This window comes from Schistocerca piceifrons, chromosome 4 (assembly GCF_021461385.2).
Source record: "Schistocerca piceifrons isolate TAMUIC-IGC-003096 chromosome 4, iqSchPice1.1, whole genome shotgun sequence".
Classification (NCBI taxonomy): Eukaryota; Metazoa; Arthropoda; class Insecta; order Orthoptera; family Acrididae; genus Schistocerca; species Schistocerca piceifrons.
The window spans coordinates 345563457-345582957 of NC_060141.1; the positions used below are offsets into that span (position 1 = coordinate 345563457).

Here is a 19501-nt window from a genome sequence, read left to right on the forward strand (position 1 = left end):
TTTAAACTAACTTACGCTACGGACGACACACACACACACACACACACACACACACACACACACACACACACACACACACACACACGCCCAAGGAGGGCTCGAACCTCCGACTGAGGGAGCCGCGCGGACCATGACAAGACGCCTAAGACCGCACGGCTACCCGGTGCGGACAACCACAAAAAAATGGTTCAAATGGCTCTGAGCACTATGGGACTTGACATCTCAGGTCATCAGTCCCCTAGAACTTAGAACTACTTAAACCTAATTAACCTAAGGACATCACACACATCCATGCCCGAGGCAGGATTCGAACCTGCGACCGTAGCGATCGCGCGGTTCCAGACTGAAGCGCCTAGAACCGCTCGGCCACCAGCGGCCGGCGCCAACCACAAAAGAGGTATTTTGTATCTTAATACTGAATACTCGCAGTGCTGTGTCTTCACCAGCTTGGGTAGTGCACTTGTTTAACAATGACCACACATTCAGATGGAAGCACGTTCAATTCCTTCACTGGCTTTATTCAAATAAGTGATACGTGATTTACATAAATTCTCCCTCGTCACTCTCACATCCGAGCCTCTTAGGACGTACTCGCAGGAACATTCATCTGTAATAAAAGCTGTTCGAAGCACAGTTTGTGATACCGACATAACACATACGTTCTTTCATATTAGCTACAGTGTTGTGTTATGTACCCAGTGCACAGACACTCAGAAATCAAACAAAACTGGCTGTTGCAGAACAGTTTTAAGTTTCTGCAGCCCTTCTTCTTCTAATCCGCCTCTTGGGAAAAAAAACAGCAGGTATATTCCCACAACTTTCCATACTTAATGATTGAAATGCGAACATGTTTCAATGTGAACAGTAATTCATGAATTATGTTTTGTTACTGTGATTTACGTGTGTAATGATAATTTTGTTGTATGAAGTTGACAAAAAAGTGGTCAGTATAGATGCCTGCCATTTGGAGGAGCTGTGTTCGATTCTCGGCACTGGCAAGGATTTTTCCGTGGTGGGAGGACTGGTACAAGAAACACTGTTTTGTGATCCTAATTGAGGAGCTGCGTGAATGAGAAGTGACGGCTCGTTGGTGTGGAAAGTCGGCATAACGGCCGGCAGTGCTGTGTGTTGACCCCATGCTCCTCCATATCGCAACGACATGACACCCCAACGCTAAGGATGACAGGCGGCCGGTCGATATGCCGTGCCTGCAACATCTCGACAAGGTTTTCGGTTTGATCTTCCTACTCCCTCTCCGGTTTTTAGGTAACTTTCAGTTTGTGTCTGGAACTGAAATTTGGTATGCGGATTTTAAGTAACGTTGAATGTAAGTGGAAAAAAATTACAGCCTCTTTCGATATGATAGGTGTGATCACGCCCTTGTTAATTATTCGAACAGCTCGTCATTTGTTCTTAGAAAGCTGTGTGGTTCCAGTTCTAGACCTTTCCCACCTCAAAAATATGTGTTGGTTTCGATGAAGATTGAACCCGCATCTTGGGATCAGTAGATACGGATGAAAAGCAGTGGAACAGGACAAGCCTAATTACTGGAGCATCTGATTTGGGAATAGAGCTGGGCGAATTACGTTCTGAGCTTCAACAATGTTCAAGGCTAAAATAAATTAATATTTAACGTTGATCTATGTTTCGTCATCCTCAGCAATGGATAATACTTATCAATAAAGGAAATAAATTTTTTATGTGAGTCCGCGATCATTGTGAGTATTTTGTGAAGAAACCTTCTAGATGAATTTCTGTATTTATTACACAGTTTCAGCTGTTACCATGATCAGGTATGTGCAGTTCACATTAAAGGAGCGTGAAAGAGCGACTGGCGTTTGCTATATTTATTGCAAAAAATGAAAAATTAAAAAGTTAAAATATTTAAAAAAATTTGATTCGCCAGAAACCTAAGGCCATGCAAAACACTGTACAGTGTCACTATTAGAAACCCCCGGGTAATCTAGATTAAAACTAAAAGCTCAAAAAAGCATACGTAAACGTAAGTGCTAGCCGACAGGTGGCGCTAGTGTGTATTTTATTTATGTCCTGCATCTCCGTCACTCTCTCACAATTTTCGTATATTTTCGCCCGTGTCTGTTTTCGCTGTTATTAGGTTGGTGCTTAAGTTCTTAGAGTTTTTCCATAATGAAAAAAACACAACTGATACACATAACAGAAACTTTAGTCATCAATAACATATTGTCCTTCACTATTTACAACAATCTGTTAATGCTGCGGTAACTTCTCGAGTCTGCGACTGTAGAAATCACGTGGTTTTGAAGAGAAGAACTCGTCGAGCCATCTCCGGAGCGCATTTTCATCCGGAAAGGAAGTTCCTTGAAGGTTGTTCGATAGAGAGTGAGAATGGTGAAAATATGAGAGCGCAACCCAACTCCTGTATAGTGTTTGTTGTCAGTCTAGCAGAATACGGGCGGGCGTTATCGCGGATAAGCGTCACTTCACGCAGGCATACTGGTCGTTGTTCTTGGATTGCGTCTGCAAGACGTCTCAGTTGTTGTTAGCAAATGTCAGCAGTGATGTTTACACCTCGGGGAAGCAATTCGCAGTACACTTCACCGTCGCTGTTCCACCAAGCGCTTAACACTGTCATTTGCGTGTGAGCGCAGATTTATGTACGGAGAGCTGTTGCTTTGTTTGGAGTCAGCCATTCCCTCTTTCCCCGTAAGTTAGCATAAAGACGCCATTTCAAGTCACCGGTAACGATGCAGGATAGGAATGGTTGTTGTTACTCACGAGCCAATTGATAACGAGCAAGCAGAGATGCGCACATACGGCCACCCGCTGATTTTTGTGATGTTGGGTTGCAGCATGCGGTACCAGTACACCTCATTTTTGAACCTTCCCCACTGTATACAAATGTCACACGATGGTGCAATGATCACAGTTCATCATATTTGCCAGTTCTCGAGTACAGTGACGTGGATAATTATGGATAAATGTGTTTAAACGATTTTCGTCAAACTCGGAAGGTCTTTCTGAACGGGGGGAGTCACTAATGACAAGACGATCCTACTTAAAACGACAAAACCATAAAAATGACAATCGATAAATAAAAACCATAACTACTGGAATACCAAGATACAAAACAAAAACCAACGTAATGATGTTACAAATCTACATCTATATCATACTCCGTAAGCCATCTAATGGTGTGTGACGTAGGGTACATTCGGTACCACTATCCCATCTTTGGATCCCTGTTCCATCCGCGAATAGAGTGTGGGAAGAATGAGTGTCGGTAAGCCTCTGTATTGTCTCTAATTTCTCGAATTTTCTCCTCGTGGTCAGTACGCGAGATGTATGTATGTATGTATGTGTGTGTGTGGGGGGGGGGGGGCTGGGGGGGGGAAGTAATATGTTGTCCGACTCCTCCTGTGAAAAATGCTGTCCCGAAATTTCAATAGCAAATCTCTCCGTGATGCCCAACACCTCTCTTGTAACGTCCTGTGATGAAACGCGCCTCTCTTCGTCGGATCTTCTCTCTCTCCTGGTTGTGTACGAACATTCCCCATGGGAAGGTTCCTTTAACCGGAGGGTGGTGGCCTTAAGGGTACCGGGGACTAGGGGAGGCGCGAACCCGAGGCCTTTCGGCACGCTCGGTGTTTACTGGCGCGGCGTGCGGCGGGCAGCCAGCGCCGCCTATCGATCGGCGCGCCGTGTAGCGTGTAGCGAGCCGAGAGCTCGTTCGGCCAGCAACAGCAGCGGCGGCAGCAGCAGCAGCAGCAGCACGCCACACCACCAGTGCTCCAGCTAATTAACCATCTCCGGAGCGCGCCACCGCCCAACTCTCTCCGATCACTGCAGGAATGCCCGCCGAGGCACGCCGAAGTGCTGCGTTACTGCCGTGTTTGCGTTTGCTACCACCACTCGCCAACTACGCACGAGTACGCCGCTTGACCTTTGTCAGGGAGCAACGCGATCCGATATACAGTTCACAAGCGTTATAAGGGAAAATTTAAAAACTGGCTAAATAGCACTGTGCACATGAATTCGGACGAAAGGCTGCGAAGGCGAGCTTTTAAAATGAAATTGACACTTTGGGTGAGTCAGCTGGAAACAGAAAACCTAGCTCATTTTCCTAAATTATCATCCATGCAAGATGTTCGCAAAGACTGTGAACGTTATTCACATAGTTTAGTTGATCAGCGCTTTCAAGATCTGACAGCACTAGGCAGTGATTTTGATCTGTTCTCTCCATATTCAGGGAATATTTAAGAGATTCGTCCTGAGCTGCAGCAAGAAATTATTGACCTGCAGTGTGACAGAGAATACAGAGACAAATTTCAGAACAAGAAAAACATTTTGAAATTCTACAGACACTTCCCTCAGGATAGATTTCCTCGTTGGCCCAAACTGTCGGCTACAATAATATCAATGTTCGGTCACACGTATGTTTGTGAACAACTGTTCTCTGCAATGAAATGTAACAAGACGCGCCTGAGAAACGCATTGTCTGACCGAAATTTAAACTGCACGCTGCGCCTAAAATGCACAAGAACAATTACTCCGAACATAGATGCAATTGTAAAGGGCAAAAAGTACAAGATAACCGAGAATCCCACACTTCAGTGACACCTTTTATTGTGTAACAGTTCACAAATTAATGCGAATGTATAGGCATACAGTAAGCTAATAAAATTATGTGGCATGTGTACATTCTCCTTTATTTGTTTCATTTGTCGCAGTAATAATTCGTGAGTGATATCCCTGCAGGTGGCCGCGGATTTACATTGACTGGCAGCAGCTGTTGTGTGCCCCACGTGACTTTCCCCACTCTCCTCTCTGGTCCCGTAGTGGGGGTAGCGTGCTCTCGCGCTGCTCCGTGCTCGCGCCTTGCTGCTCACAGCTTGCTCCGCGAGCACGTATGTTGTGAAGCCCTGACCTACGCGCTAGTCATCCGCTCATAATCTAGATTCTACACGCCTTTACTAAAGAGTGTCAAAAGAGCCTCAAGACAGAAATCGGAAATTCCAGTTACAAACATCTAGGACTTTTAGAGGAGAGTGAATACGTAATATTTTGAGTAGGAATCCATGTCCGATAGCCATTTGAAAACACGCTTGTTGGGTAGCTTTGCAGCAGGATAGTCATGGGGGTGGAGGTGTGGAGGTGCTTACGTCGGATTGGATGATGTCATTTGACATCTATCCTATCGCTCTGACGTGGTTCGAGTCTCATTCACCTCTCTGGTGTGGTGTGTTTGAGGTGGTATGAATGTAGCCGTTTGTCATCCACAACATAGCAGACGGTGCTGGGAGCAACATCAATTGCACGCGCAATTGCTCGTGTACTTGTTGACAGAGGCGACGAGCAGCTCTGCCATTACCGTGGTCTTCGCCATGCAGGAGGAACATGTCGGTGTATTCTGCAAACGTGTACTCATTCGTGTTGGTCTAACACTCAGAGACACGTGAACGAAGCTCGAATCTGGTCAGAGAGGTAGGACAGATGTCGAATGACATCAACCAGTCCGACGTAAGCACCCCCCACCATTACTACAGTGTTGCAAACATACCTAGCAAACATATTTTCAAACGGCTGGAGCACGGAAATGGTACGTTTCTGGACACGGGTTCCTATACCAAATATTATATACTCATTCCCCTCTGCGAACGCTAGAAATTTAAATGCCATTTTCCGAACACCGTGTACATACTATGTGAAATTAGTACTATTTCTCGTGTACGCTGTCTGATAGGAAGTATCCGGACGCCAATACGTTGTGCGACATTGACCGCAAGATGTCAAGAGAGGTGGACGCGCCAGTGTAAAGGAGGTGGGGAGTATTGTGTTGTCAGTAGATAATGATCATGATGATGGATTTGTGGGGCGTTCAACAATGCGGTTATCAGCGCCCGCACAAAGTCACAGTTTTTACGCAATTCAAGTTTTTCATAATCCAATCTAGCCACTCTCACGAATGATGACGATGATGATGATGACGACACAAACACCCAGTCTGCAGGCAGAGAAAAATCCCAACCCGGCCGGGAATCGAACCCGGGACTCCGTGATCCAGACGAAGCAACGCTAGCCACTAGACCACGAGGTGCGGACGTTGTCAGTAGAGCAGCACAACGCGTCGCTTAGAAGCGGTCACTGAATGTGGACTAATCACTGCCTGCCAACCAAGTAACAAATCCATCGGGGACATCTGAACCCCTCTAAAGCTGCCCAAGTCGGCTATTGGTGATGTGGCTGTAAAGTAAAAGGAACAACCGAGGGTGAACCAAAACTAGACAGACCTCCTCTACTGGCGGAGGAGCTTGGCCGTCGAACGTTGCGGAGAGTGGCTGTAAAAAAAAAAAAAAAAGCCCAGATAGCACAATGACTGTGCGTGGGGGTTTAAACAGGGATGAAGTACAGTGGTCGGACAGCTCCTCAGAGCTCACACGTCTATGTAATCAGTGCTAAGCGACACTTCAAGTGGCGTAAAGGGCCAAGCCACAGGATAGTGGATGATTGGAAACGAGTGAATTGGAGTGATAAGTCAGACAATACACTTTGGTAGTCAGGTGGAAGTGTTTCGGTTTTGCGAATGGTTGGAGGATGTTACTTGTCGTCATGTGTAGTGGTAACAGTGAAGTACAGAGGAGGTGGTGTTACGGTATCGATGAGTTATTCACTGTTAAGGTGTGGTCCCCGTATTGCGTTTAAGAAAACCCTAAATGAGGAAGCATATGAACGCATTTTACGGAATTGTGTGCTGCGAACTGTAGAGGAACACTTCACAGACGACTGATTTTTTGTATCAGTAAGACAATGCACCCTGTCATAAAGCAGCATCTGTGAGGCAGTTGTTAGTGTACAACAATATTCCTGAAATGGACTGATCTGTCCAAAGTCCCAACCTGAGCCCAATGGAACACATTTGGGATTAGAAAGTCTGCTTTGCCCCAAACCTTGTCGTCGAACACGCCATCTTCTCTGGTTTCGATTTTTGAGCCGACCTTTGTGGCCGAGCGGTTCTAGGCGCTTCAGTCCGGAACCGCGCTGCTGCTACGGTCGCAGGTTCTAATCCTGCCTCGGGCGTGGATGTGTGTGATGTCCTTAGGTTAGTTAGGCTTAAGTACACTACTGGCCATTAAAATTGGTACATCACGAAGATGACGTGCTACAGACGCGAAATTTAACCGACAGGAAGAAGATGCTGTGATATGCAAGTGATTAGCTTTTCAGAGCTTTCACACAAGATTGGCGCCGGTGGCGACACCTACAACGTGCTGACATGAGGAAAGTTTCCAACCGATTTCTCATACACAAACAGCAGTTGACCGGCGTTGCCTGGTGAAACATTGTTTTGATGCCTCGTGTAACGAGGAGAAATGCGTACCATCACGTTTCCGACTTTGATAAACATCGGATTGTAGCCTATCGCAATTGCGGTTTATCGTATCGTGACATTGCTCCTCGCGTTGGTCGAGATCCAATGACTGTAAGCAGAGTATGCAATCGGTGGGTTCAGGAGGGTAATACGGAACGCCGTGCTGGATCCCAACGGCCTCGTATCACTAGCAGTCGAGATGACAGGCATCTTATCCACATGGCTGTAACGGATCGTGCAGCCACGTCTCGATCCTTGAGTCAACAGATGGGGACGTTTGCAAGACAACAACCATCTGCACGAACAGTTCGACGACGTTTGCAGCAGCATGGACTATCAGCTCAGAGACCATGGCTGCGGTTACCCTTGACGCTGCATCACAGACAGGAACGCCTGCGATGGTGTACTCAACGACGAACCTGGGCGCACGAATGGCAAAACGTCATTTTTTCGGATGAATCCAGGTTCTGTTTACAGCATCATGATGGTCTCATCCGTGTTTGGGGACATCGCGGTGAACGCACATTAGAAGCGGGTATTCGTCATCGTCATACTGGCGTATCACCTGGCGTGATGGTATGGGGTGCCATTGGTTACACGTCTCGGTCACCTCTCGTTCGCATTGACGGCACTATGAACAGTGGACGTTACATTTCAGATGTGTTACTATCCATGGCTCTACCCTTCATTCGATCCCTGCGAAACCCTACATTTCAGCAGGATAATGCACGACCGCATGTTGCAGGTCCTGTATGGGCCTTTCTGGATACAGAAAATGTTCGACTGCTGCCATGGCCATCACATTCTCCAGATCTCTCACCAACTGAAAACGTCTGGTCAATGGTGGCCGAGCATCTGGCTCGTCACAATACGCTAGTGACTAGTCTTGATGAGCTGTGGTATGGTGTTGAAGCTGCATGGGCAGCTGTACCAGTACACCCTATCCAAGCTCTGTTTGACTCAATGCTCAGGCGTATCAAGGCCGTTATTACGGGCAGAGGTGGTTGTTCTGGGTGCTGATTTCTCAGGATCTATGCACCCAAATTGCGTGAAAATGTAATCACATGTCAGTTCTAGTATAATATATTTGTCCAATGAATACCCGTTTATCATTTGCATTCCTTCTTGGTGTAGCAATTTTAATGGTTAGTAGTGTATGAAGAAACTCAAAGAGGGCCAATCCGTAAGGTCCTCTTGTTAGTGATGCTTACAGCTAGTCATAGATGTGCGTTACAAGCTCACTGGTCCAATGGATCAGATGTGCAGTCGCCGTTGGAGGGACGGTTGACGTTTTCTTTTAAGAAACGAGTGTTTTTTTCTGTCTGTCCCTCCTCTCTCTCTCTCTCTCTCTCTCTCTCTCTCTCTCTCTCTCTCTCTCACACACACACACACACACCACACACACACACACACACACACACACACAAACACACTAGACTTGTAAATGTACCTAGTTGAGATGATGGATTGATTGATCGAGAGATGTGCTTTGCTGAAGGAGACCGTGTGGTGCCGTGTTGCAGAACACGTACACGAACGCGGAGAAGCTGCTGACGGCGGCCGAGGAGCTGGCGCAGACGGGCGAGTGCAACGCGGACGAGATCTACTCGGTGGCGCGCGAGCTCGAGAGCCACGTGACGAGCTTCGCGGCCCGCGTCGAGCAGCGGCGGCGCCGGCTCGACCTTGCCGTCCTCTTCTACACGCACGAGAAGGAGGTAAGGCCGGCCGGCGCACTTGTCGCTGCGTGTCTGTCGCCTGAAAGCAACGGGACTGCTGGTGATCACACGGTAGGCACACACACACACACACACACACACACACACACACACACACAGTGACAGTCTTGTAATTTTTTAAAAAATTGCTTAAGCCATCCTCAGCGTGCTCGTATAGCGTAATGCGTAGCGCGCCGGCTTGCGAAACTGGAAGATGAACCACAGAGTGGAATCCTCGTGGTGGGTTAACGACCGTAGCTCTTGCAGATTTTAGTCAGTCTTCCTTGTTCGTTTAGGCAAATGCTGTGGTGGTCCCCTATTACCAACTTAGAAATTACGGCACCCAAACAGGTAAAATACGATCACACACAGAACAACGTTTCCACGCTTCACACATAGGTGGCGCACACGTCCTCGCACCCTTAGTTAACTGACGGCTACTGCGAAGGTAGGGCGTCCGGCTGCAAAGTTAACTTTAGAATAAAATTGCCAAACCTTTAGTGCAGGAAACTCTCTGCTAGATCAAATGAACGCTAAACAAAACACGAAGAATGTATGCAAGTCTCATGCCTCTCAGTCACCTCATTACCGGTTTTCCACTTATTACCAGTTCATAAACAGATGTTATAGGTACGGGGATTATGTCACACAACTTGTCTAAATGATTCATTCATTTAATTAAAAAAGTAAAAGCTATGTTTTGCAGTGATATGATCCCACTTTCAAATTCTTCAAAGAAGAAAAACACAAATTATTTCTTCGAATTACATCACGTCCTAACACACATGTAAAAACGAGCGAGGTGGCGCAGTTGTTAGCACAGTGGACTCTCATTCAGGAGGACGACTGTTCAAACATGCATCCGGCCACCCTGATTTACGTTTTCCGTGATTTCCCTAAATCGCTTGAGGCAAATGCTGGGATTTTTCCTTTGAAAGGGTATGGCCGACTTCCTTCCCCTGTCCTTCCAATAACCTCGCTGTTTGGAACCCTTCCCCAAATCAACCAACCAACACATGTAACGGAAATCTGTCTATAATCGTATCGTCCATGTACTATTACGTACTTTAAAATTATTACCCTACTAGGCACAGTCAAAGTAAGCAAGCAGCAAGCAAGAAACACCAACCATGTAAGGTTCTGCTTTATGCTACATGTCCATAATTAATGATGGCGCTTAAGATTCTCACAGAAAACTGTTTAGTAACGAAACCCAAGTTTCTACCAAATATTGTAATATCTTGTTACGAATACAACAGTGCCACCAGTGGTGCAACTGTCGACGTAACAGCCTTTAAAGGTCTGAAACTTTCTGCTAGAATGAAACTGTGTGCCGGACCGGGACTCGAATCTGCCACCTTCGCCTTTCTCGGGCAAGTGCTCTACCGACTTAACTACCCAAACACGACCCACAACACGCTCACACAGTTTCGCTTCGACCTGTACCTCATCTTTTACCTTCCAACTGCCTGCCGGAGTGACCGAGCGGTTCTAGGCGCTACAGTCTGGAACCTCGCGACCGCTACGGTCGCACGTTCGAATCCTGCCTCGGGCATGGATGTGTGTGATGTCCTTAGGTTAGTTAGGTTTAAGTAGTTCTAACTTCTAGGGGACTGATGACCTCAGAAGTTAAGTCCCATAGTGCACAGAGCCATTTCAACCATTTTTTTTACCTTCCAACTGCAAGTTCACGTGCATATCTTGCCGGAGTAGCACACTTGGAAGAAAGGTCATCGCGACGACATGTCTTAGCCATAGTTCGAGAGGTTGTTTCCAGAAGGAATTTTCACTTTGTTTCACTTGGAAGAAGAGTGTTCGCTGGTATGAAACTTCCTCGCATGTTCTGTAAACTGTCCCTCAGACTATGGCTAATCTTCAGCTCCGCAGGGCTCTGTTTTCCAGGTGTTCAAGTACCGCTACGTATGCAGAACTTCCGTGAAGTTTGAGGTCTGAAACGAGATGCAGGTGGACATAAATCTATGACGGCAGCTCGTGAGTTGAGCTTGCGTAGCGCAGTCGGTAGAGCACATGGTCACAAGTTCGAATCCGTTCTGGCGGATTTTTTTAATCTGGCAGAACGTTCCAGCGTTTTAAAGGCTTAGTTACCACCAAGGAAATGAAGTTGTTCATTGTCTCTCACAATAACAACGTTAAAGTGGACCCAGAAATGCCGATTGAATACTTTTGTTTTCTCTAAGAACCAAAAATATTTAAATTTCCTCAAAATTTGACATCAGCTAACCTTTTTCTTTTAAATGCGTTATATTCAAATCATCATAACGTGCGCAGCTTATTGGTAATATGTTTTGCTACTGCCGATGAACCATTCTCTTTATTATTATGTTCTTTGGACTCCATTTTAAGCTCTCTTCTTGTCAGACCGACATCCTTCAATTCATAGTCTTGAAATTTTACTGCAACCCTCCCGGTTTTGCCATCCAGTTTTTATCTCTGCTAAACTTACGTCACAACCTTTGCTCCAGCTCGTTATGTCTGGAATGCCATTTTAACTTTATTGCTGTTTAATAACTTCATCAATTTACACAAGATGATATGGTATGGCTATGTTTCTGCGAATTTATCTCGTTTTTGTTTGTTGGTTTCCTTGACCTGCCGTTGCATCAATCTTACCTATTAGACACACGTCGTTATCATTTTTATCGCTATTTGTGTATGTATGTATGTGTATATGTATTTTCGTTCCTTCACATTTTTTACGGCTTAACTAGTACCATTAGCTCTATTGTCTGCGTTAAAAAAATGCAATTTTCTCTTCATAAGGGTAACATTAGTTCTTAACCCGCCAGGTTAGCCGAGCGCGCTAACGCGCTGCTTCCTGGACTCGGGTAGGCGCGCCGGCCCCTGATCGAATGCGTCCGGCAGATTAACGACGAGGGCTGGTGTGCCGGCCAGCCTGGATGTGGTTTTTAGGCGGTTTTCCACGTCCCCCTAGGTGAATACCGGGCTGGTCCCCACGTCCCGCCTCAGTTACACGGCTCGCGGACATCTGAACACTTTCGCACTATTCCATGGATTACACTCGATGCAGACAGTTGGGGTGCACTAATTCCTTCCCCCGGGGGTACGGGGTGGCGGCAGGAAGGGCATCCGGCCACCCTTTCAACTAACATTGCCACATCCGATTAACCATGCCGACACTGGCCGCGTATCCGCGGGAAAAACAAAACAAGCTCAAGCAAAAGAAAGAAGAAAGGGTAGCATTAGTTCTTAGCATTTACTGTATCTTTTAACGTGGGTTTCCTGTCTATTCCTACCCCTAATTTTTTTCTTTTTTCTGGTCAGCAAAACAGGATAATTCAGTATTGCCTGTTGCGCATATTCTACTATAATGGTTTTACGTATCTTATTAAAGACATTGGCCAGTTTATTAATTGTATTCTAGCATCCTCAAAACAATATAAGTATGTTACGACAGATAATCGGTATTAAAAAAAGAGGTAGTAGCAAAATAGAGAGAATCTGAATTAAAAATCAAACTAACTTCTAGACATAGTCTGCTTGAATATGTTACGTCGTAATTCGTCAGCTGAACAGGCCCAAAATAGTAGTTGGTTGCATGTGACAATGACTTCACTCCTTTTGAATGTTACAGCGTTTATTAATGGTTTTGTTCCTGCTATTCAACTGTAAAATGGCTGTGTAGCCGAGACTGCAGCAGCTGTACAGTCTTCGCGGAACAATATTGTTGCGCAACTCTTCTATATCTGACTCAACAGTGCAGAGATTTGGGTTTAACTCAGAACATCCAAGCGTAGCGATCAGCGACTGTGCGAAACCAACTCAATTACTCTGTGGCTCCTCTGGCAAAATACCAATAGGAAAATATATTTCACAACTAGGACTCGAATCGGCTCTCTCCGTGCGCTAGTAGTCTTGGTTGGTAGGCGAGTTTAGTAACTGGACAAAGTGATAATTACAATTTCAGACCATTTCACTTGAGTGCATGTGGGTGTATTTGGCGTATGTGCATTTAGCTCCCTGGTCAGGCGTGCCATTCTGCAAAGTGCGTCCATTGGCGTTATAATAAGAGTCCCACTGTTGTAAACATGCCCGAGACAGGGTTGACGATCGACCTTACGTCAAACTCTTCGGTGCATTTTGATCGTCACAGTTCCAGCGCGCGTACTTGGAAACTATCGAGGCGGAACTGCTTTAGAGATGATATTGCGATTGCGAAACCTATCGGGTGGCGCTTTTCAATAGACTACACGATATTTCACGCGGCTGCAGTACCGATAGCCGTTCTCCGAGCGCGTGGATGCGCATATATAGTGTTTCGATTTAGTCCGCGGAGTAGCCACGCGCTAGAAGTGCGGCGTTAACGGATGCCACGTTTTATGGTCGGTCCCGGCGTAAACAAAGCCGTGCGCCGAGTTATTGCGGCATTTTTGCGCGGCCAGCAATATCGCGATATGAAACCGCCAGCGGCACCAGTCGCCGCTGGCGTCGGACGCGGGCAAGCCCTGCGCCACGAGCCCGTTCCTGCTCGTCTCTTCGCAATTACCGCCGTAATTGCAACACGTTTTAAATAAGTAAACACTGAGCCAGGCAGTCGGCATATTACGGCTCGCATTGTCTTTTAACCGGCGGGAAAAGAGCGGTACTGCAAACCGTCTCTTGAGGGAAAGCTGTTTTAATAGTGTGACACTAATGTTCATCTCTTGACAGTAATGGACCGCTCACCATCAGCCAGCTTACATGGAAAATTGCGAGATGAATATCTATATTCTTATGTGCAACAGATTTCAGAGGCTAGGCCATACCTGTGAATCGAATAGCATACATTGACACTTATTGAATCTCAAGAATAGCTGTACTTATTCAAAGACTACTAAACCGCCACAGATAAAAACTTCAGCACATCTCTCCAGCATAATACAGTGTGCATCAAAAAGAATCATCAGATTAAAAAAAAAAAATCGTAACTATTGTGTTATTTGAAATATGTACGTGAACAACGTACTGTTGGAAAGAGCAAACCCTCGCGTTTTACATGGTTCCCGTTAGGTAGCAGCAGTGTGCGCCCACTTCCGTTCTAGTAAAAATGGTGTCGAGACAACAGAAAGCGTTTTGTGTTCTACGTTTTGCTCAGTGCGGGTCAGTGATAACTGTTCAGCGTGACTTTCGTTCTAGGTACAGTATGGATCCCCCTACAGCACAGAGTATTAGACTATGGCGTGAACAATTCCGAGAAACAAGTTGTTTGTGTAAAGGCTAATCGCCGTCTGACACAAACATCGAACGCATCCGCCATAGTTTCGCAAGGAGTCCGCAAAAATCCGTTCGCCGTGCAGCTCGATAGCTCAACGTGCCCCCGATGTCCGGGTCTGGCGTGTGTTGCGTCGACGTTTACACTTGAAAGTATACAAAATTCAGCTACTGCAAGCTCTTCGTGAAGGTGACAAACAATAACGTGTGGAGTTCTGTAATTTCGTTCTTGCCAAGATAGAAGATAACAGTTTCCTTCCAAGCTTAGTGATTAGTGACGAGGCAACATTCTACATCTACATCCATACTCCGCAAGCGGAGGGTACTTTGAGTATCTCTGTCGGTTCTCCCTTCTATTCGAGTCTCGTATTGTTCGTGGAAAGAAAGATTGTCGGTATGCTTCTGTGTGGGCTCTAATCTCTCTGATTTTATCCTCATGGTCTCTTCGCGAGATATACGTAGGAGAGAGCAATATACTGCTTGACTCCTCGGTGAAGGTATGTTCTCGAAACTTCAACAAAAGCCCGTACCGAGCGATTGAGCGTCTATCTTGCAGTGTCTTCCACTGGAGTTTATCTATCATCTCCTTAACGCTTTCGCGATTACTAAATGACCCTGTAACGAAGCGCGCTGCTCTCCGCTGGATCTTCTCTATCTCTTCTATCAACCCCCTCTGGTACAGATCCCACACTGAACATTGCATTTAAATGGAAAGGTGAACCGTCATAATGTGAGAATATGGGGTACGGAACAAGCACATGAAGCTGTACAATATGAGAGGGTCTCTCCAAAATTTAAAGTGTTTCGTGCAGCTACACGGGAAAAGGTGTATGGTCCAATATCTCTCTCTCTCTCTCTCTCTCTCTCTTTTTCCGGCGAGAACACTGTTACAGGAAGCACATATCTTGATATACTTGAGAACTATCTTTCCCCACAGTTGGAGACTGATTCGAACGACTTCATGTACGAACAGGATGGTACACCGCTACACAGGCATTGGAAGTGCGGGAATTTTTAAGTCAGAGGCTTACTGAGTGATGGATCGGTCGCACTGGACCAAGTGATTCAGCCTTACATTACTGGCCTCCAAGGTTCAAATGGTTCAAATGGCTCTGAGCACTATGGGACTTAACATCTGTGGTCATCAGTCCCCTAGAACTTAGAACTACTTAAACCTAACTAACCTAAGGACATCACACACATCCATGCCCGAGGCAGGATTCGAACCTCCGACCGTAGTAGTTGCGCGGTTCCGGACTGAGCGCCTGAACCGCTAGACCACCGCGGCCGGCGGCCTCCAAGGTCACCGGACTTGACTGTGTATGATTGTTTCTTGTGGGGGCATATAAAAGACTCTGTATATGTGCTTCCGTTAGCAACAACAATGAATGAACTGAGATATCGCATGACAGCAGATGTGGAAGGTGTAACTCAAGACATGCTCGTTTCATTGTTTGAACAATGCCGCACTGACATATGCCGTGCATCTCAAGGGGGCATATTGAACACCTGTGAAAAGGTATGAAAAATAACTTTTTGAGTGTCTCGCAACAAAATTCATTGTTTATGTTTACTAGTTTCAGAAATATAGACGTGCCAAATCGGTTGATTCTTTTTGATAACGACCTGTATATCAGGAGCGTTCAATAGCTAATGCAACATTTTTTTTTACTTGGCCAATTCCGCTTCAGCTCCTATAGTTTCATGTAGTTCCGATAGGTGGTTGCGCCATACGTAGCGTAGCCTTCGAAGTGGCGTCTGTAACGGAGTTGCGCTCCAAGCAGAGAACTGTCATTGACTTTCTTTTGGCGTATAAGTAGAGCGTTTCAGGTATCCATAGGCTCTTGCAGAAAGTCTACGGAGACCTGGCAGCGAACAAAAGCACGGCGGGTCGTTGGGCGAGGCACCAGTCATCATCGCATCAAGGTCGCACAAAACTGTCCCATCTCTCGCGTGCCTGCCTGCCGCACGCAGCTGTGCCTCCTGTAATGTTGGAACGTGTGGACGCTCATTTCAGGTGATGGACGGATAATAATCAAACATGTGGCTGGCCAAATGGACGTCTCTGTTGGTAGTGCTGACACACTCGTCCACCTGTTGGTGTACTCTGAGGTGTGTGCCCACTGGCTTCTTTCCTGCCTAACACAAGAATATAAAGACCGTCTGTTCGGCCCGGTGAAAGCATACATGGATGAGGGGGACGTTATTGATGCAGAAAGGCGTTGGCTCGGACGTCGACCGACAGAGTGGTACCATGCGGGTATACTGGTCTTGCCAGTAAGTTGGTGTAAGGCCGTCGCATTTGTAGCCAAAAGAGTGGGCAGTAATGTGGTGTACTGGAATTCTGAATAAAACCAACCTGCTTTCAGAAAAAAATACGTAACATTACTTATTAAACACCCCTCTTACAAAGGACAGCAGATATAGGTGCATATCGAGGTCTTCTACATAGTTTCTCACTCCCCTCGGTACTGTCAGGAACTTTTTGAAAGGATGCTTGTAGGCACGTGCAGCGGCTGTTGATACAACATGAGTAACTGTCTGTCGTACAACACCACCGTCACTAGATGGTGGTGAAGATTTTCTTCACTTCTGCAGAGTATCTGCACATTTTCCATCATCCGTATGGATACGATTCAGAGTATTTCCAATTGCACGAAGCCCGTCAAATCCAGTGTTTCTTCTGGCTGCAGTGCGGTTTCAGGAATTGTGGAGGGCAGTTTTATTGCCAGCAGGATTTCTGTGCATCGTTAGCATTAAATTCATCTTCAGCAAGAATCGTGTCTAAGTTATGAGTCGCCGGCCGGGATGGCCGAGCGGTTCTAGGCACTACAGTCTGGAACCGCGTGACCGCTACGGTCGCAGGTTCGAATCCTGCCTCGGGCATGGATGTGTGTGCTGTCCTTAGGTTAGTTAGGTTTAAGTGGTTCTAAGTTCTAGGGGACTGATGACCTAAGAAGTTAAATCCCCTAGTGCTCAGAGTCATTTGAACCATTTGAGATATGAGTCAGATGCCTTGATGTGAATCTTTTTCGCTCCGCAGAGAATATATATTTCAATGTTAGTACATCACGGCTATTAACAATGTTCTGATATTGACGTTAACAGCCCACTCTTCCATCTGAGACCAGGAAGCGGAACGTGACTCAAGACAGGTAACCATTATTTGGGAGAAGGTCATACTGGCTCACTAGCAGTGCGCCCGCAGTACGTACTGTGACACTTCGCAACATAGAAACTGGACCGTTCCAGTACAATGAAGAGATTCAAATACAGCGTCGTGTAACAGTTGCGGTGAGCTGCATCATGTGATCATATAGTATTTTCAGTCATTATAAAATACTCCGAACAATACGTTCTATTCACACACAGTCAACATGGATTGAGTGTTCATCGGAGGTGAAGGTATCATCTGGAGTGCCCCAGGGAAATGTGGTAGTTCCGCTGTTGTTTTCTATCTACATTAATGATCTTTTGGATAGGGTGGATAGCAATGTGCGGCTGTTTGCTGATGATGCTGTGGTGTACGGGAAGGTGTCGTCGTTGAGTGGCTGTAGGAGGATACAAGATGACTTGGACAGGATTTGTGATTGGTGTAAAGAATGGCAGCGAACTCTAAATATAGATAAATGTAAATTAATGCAGATGAATAGGAAAAAGAATCCAGTAATGTTTGAATACACCATTAGTAGTGTAGCGCTTGACACAGTCACGTCGATTAAATGTTTGGGCGTAACATTGCAGAGCGATATGAAGTGGGACAAGCATGTAATGGCAGTTGTGGGGAAGGCGGATAGTCGTCTTCGGTTCATTGGTAGAATTTTGGGAAGATGTGGCTCATCTGTAAAGGAGACCGCTTATAAAACACTAACGTATTCTTTGGTACTGCTCGAGCGTTTGGTATCCCTATCAGATCGGATTGAGGGAGGACATACAAGCAACTCAGAGGTGGGCTGCTAGATTTGTTACTGGTAGGTTTGATCATCACGCGAGTGTTACGGAAATGCTTCAGGAACTCGGGTGGGAGTCTCTGGAGGAAAGGAGGCGTTCTTTTCGTGAATCGCTACTGAGGAAATTTAGAGAACCAGCATTTGAGGCTGACTGCAGTACAATTTTACTGCCAGCAACTTATATTTCGCGGAAAGACCACAAAGATAAGATAAGAGAGATTAGGGCTCGTACAGAGGCATATAGGCAGTCATTTTTCCTTCGTTCTGTTTGAGAGTGGAACAGGGATGCTAGTTGTTGTCCGAGGTACCCTCCGCCACGCACCGTATGGTGGATTGCGGAGTATGTATGTAGATGTCAGATTGATTTTGTATTTTCACATTTGCAGGAGGCTTTTGACACCGTTCCTCACAAGCGGCTTCTAATGAAATTGCGTATCTACGGAGTATTGCCTCAGTTCTTCGAGGGTGTTCGTGATTTCCTGTCAGAAGGGTCACAGTTCATAGTAACTGGCGGGAGGTCATTGAATGAAACCGAAGTGACACCTGCGGTTGCCCATGGAAGTGGTATTGACCCTTAATATATGTAAATGATGTATGAGACATTTTAAGCAGTCCTCTCAGAGTGTTTGCAGATAATACTGTCGTTTACTACCTAATAAAGCCATCGTAAGATCAAAATGAATTACAGAACGATTTACACAAGATATATTAATGGCGCGAAAAATATCAATTGACTCAGAATAATGAAAAGTATGAGGTCTTCCTCGTGAGTCGTAAAAAGACTACGTTAAATTTCGGTGACAAGATAAATAGCACCAATTTAATGGTTGTAGATTAAGCTACATCCAACAGAATTCGATTACAAGCAACTTGAACTGGAGCAATCACATAAAAATGTCGTGGGCAAGACGAACCAAAGAATGCGATTTATTGATAGAATACGTAGAAGATGCAACAGGTCTACGAAAGAGACTGACTACACTACACTCGTCCGTTCTCAGTTAGAGTACTGCTACCCATTTTGGGATGACATCGAAAAGGTTTAAGAAAGGGCAGCTCGTATTGTATTACAGGAAAATAGTAAAGAGTCTCCCACGGATATGGTACGCGAATTGGGGTTCTGGTTCAAAAATGGTTCAAATGGCTCTGAGTCCCCTAGAACTTAGAACTACTTAAACCTAACTAACCTAAGGACATCACACACATCCATGCCCGAAGCAGGATTCGAACCTGCGACCGCAGCAGTCTCGCGGTTCCGG

The 19501-nt window shown here is 45.8% G+C and overlaps 1 protein-coding gene across 1 annotated transcript in view; it reads left to right on the forward strand.

Annotated features, from left to right (window-relative positions):
- Nucleotides 1-19501, forward strand: part of LOC124794768 (kalirin) — a 2150963-nt gene that overhangs the window by 1264007 nt on the left and 867455 nt on the right. Inside the window, exon 18 of the mRNA XM_047258392.1 lies at nucleotides 8872-9063. Coding sequence (XP_047114348.1) covers nucleotides 8872-9063 — 192 coding nt within the window. The remainder of the gene's footprint in view (nucleotides 1-8871; nucleotides 9064-19501) is intronic.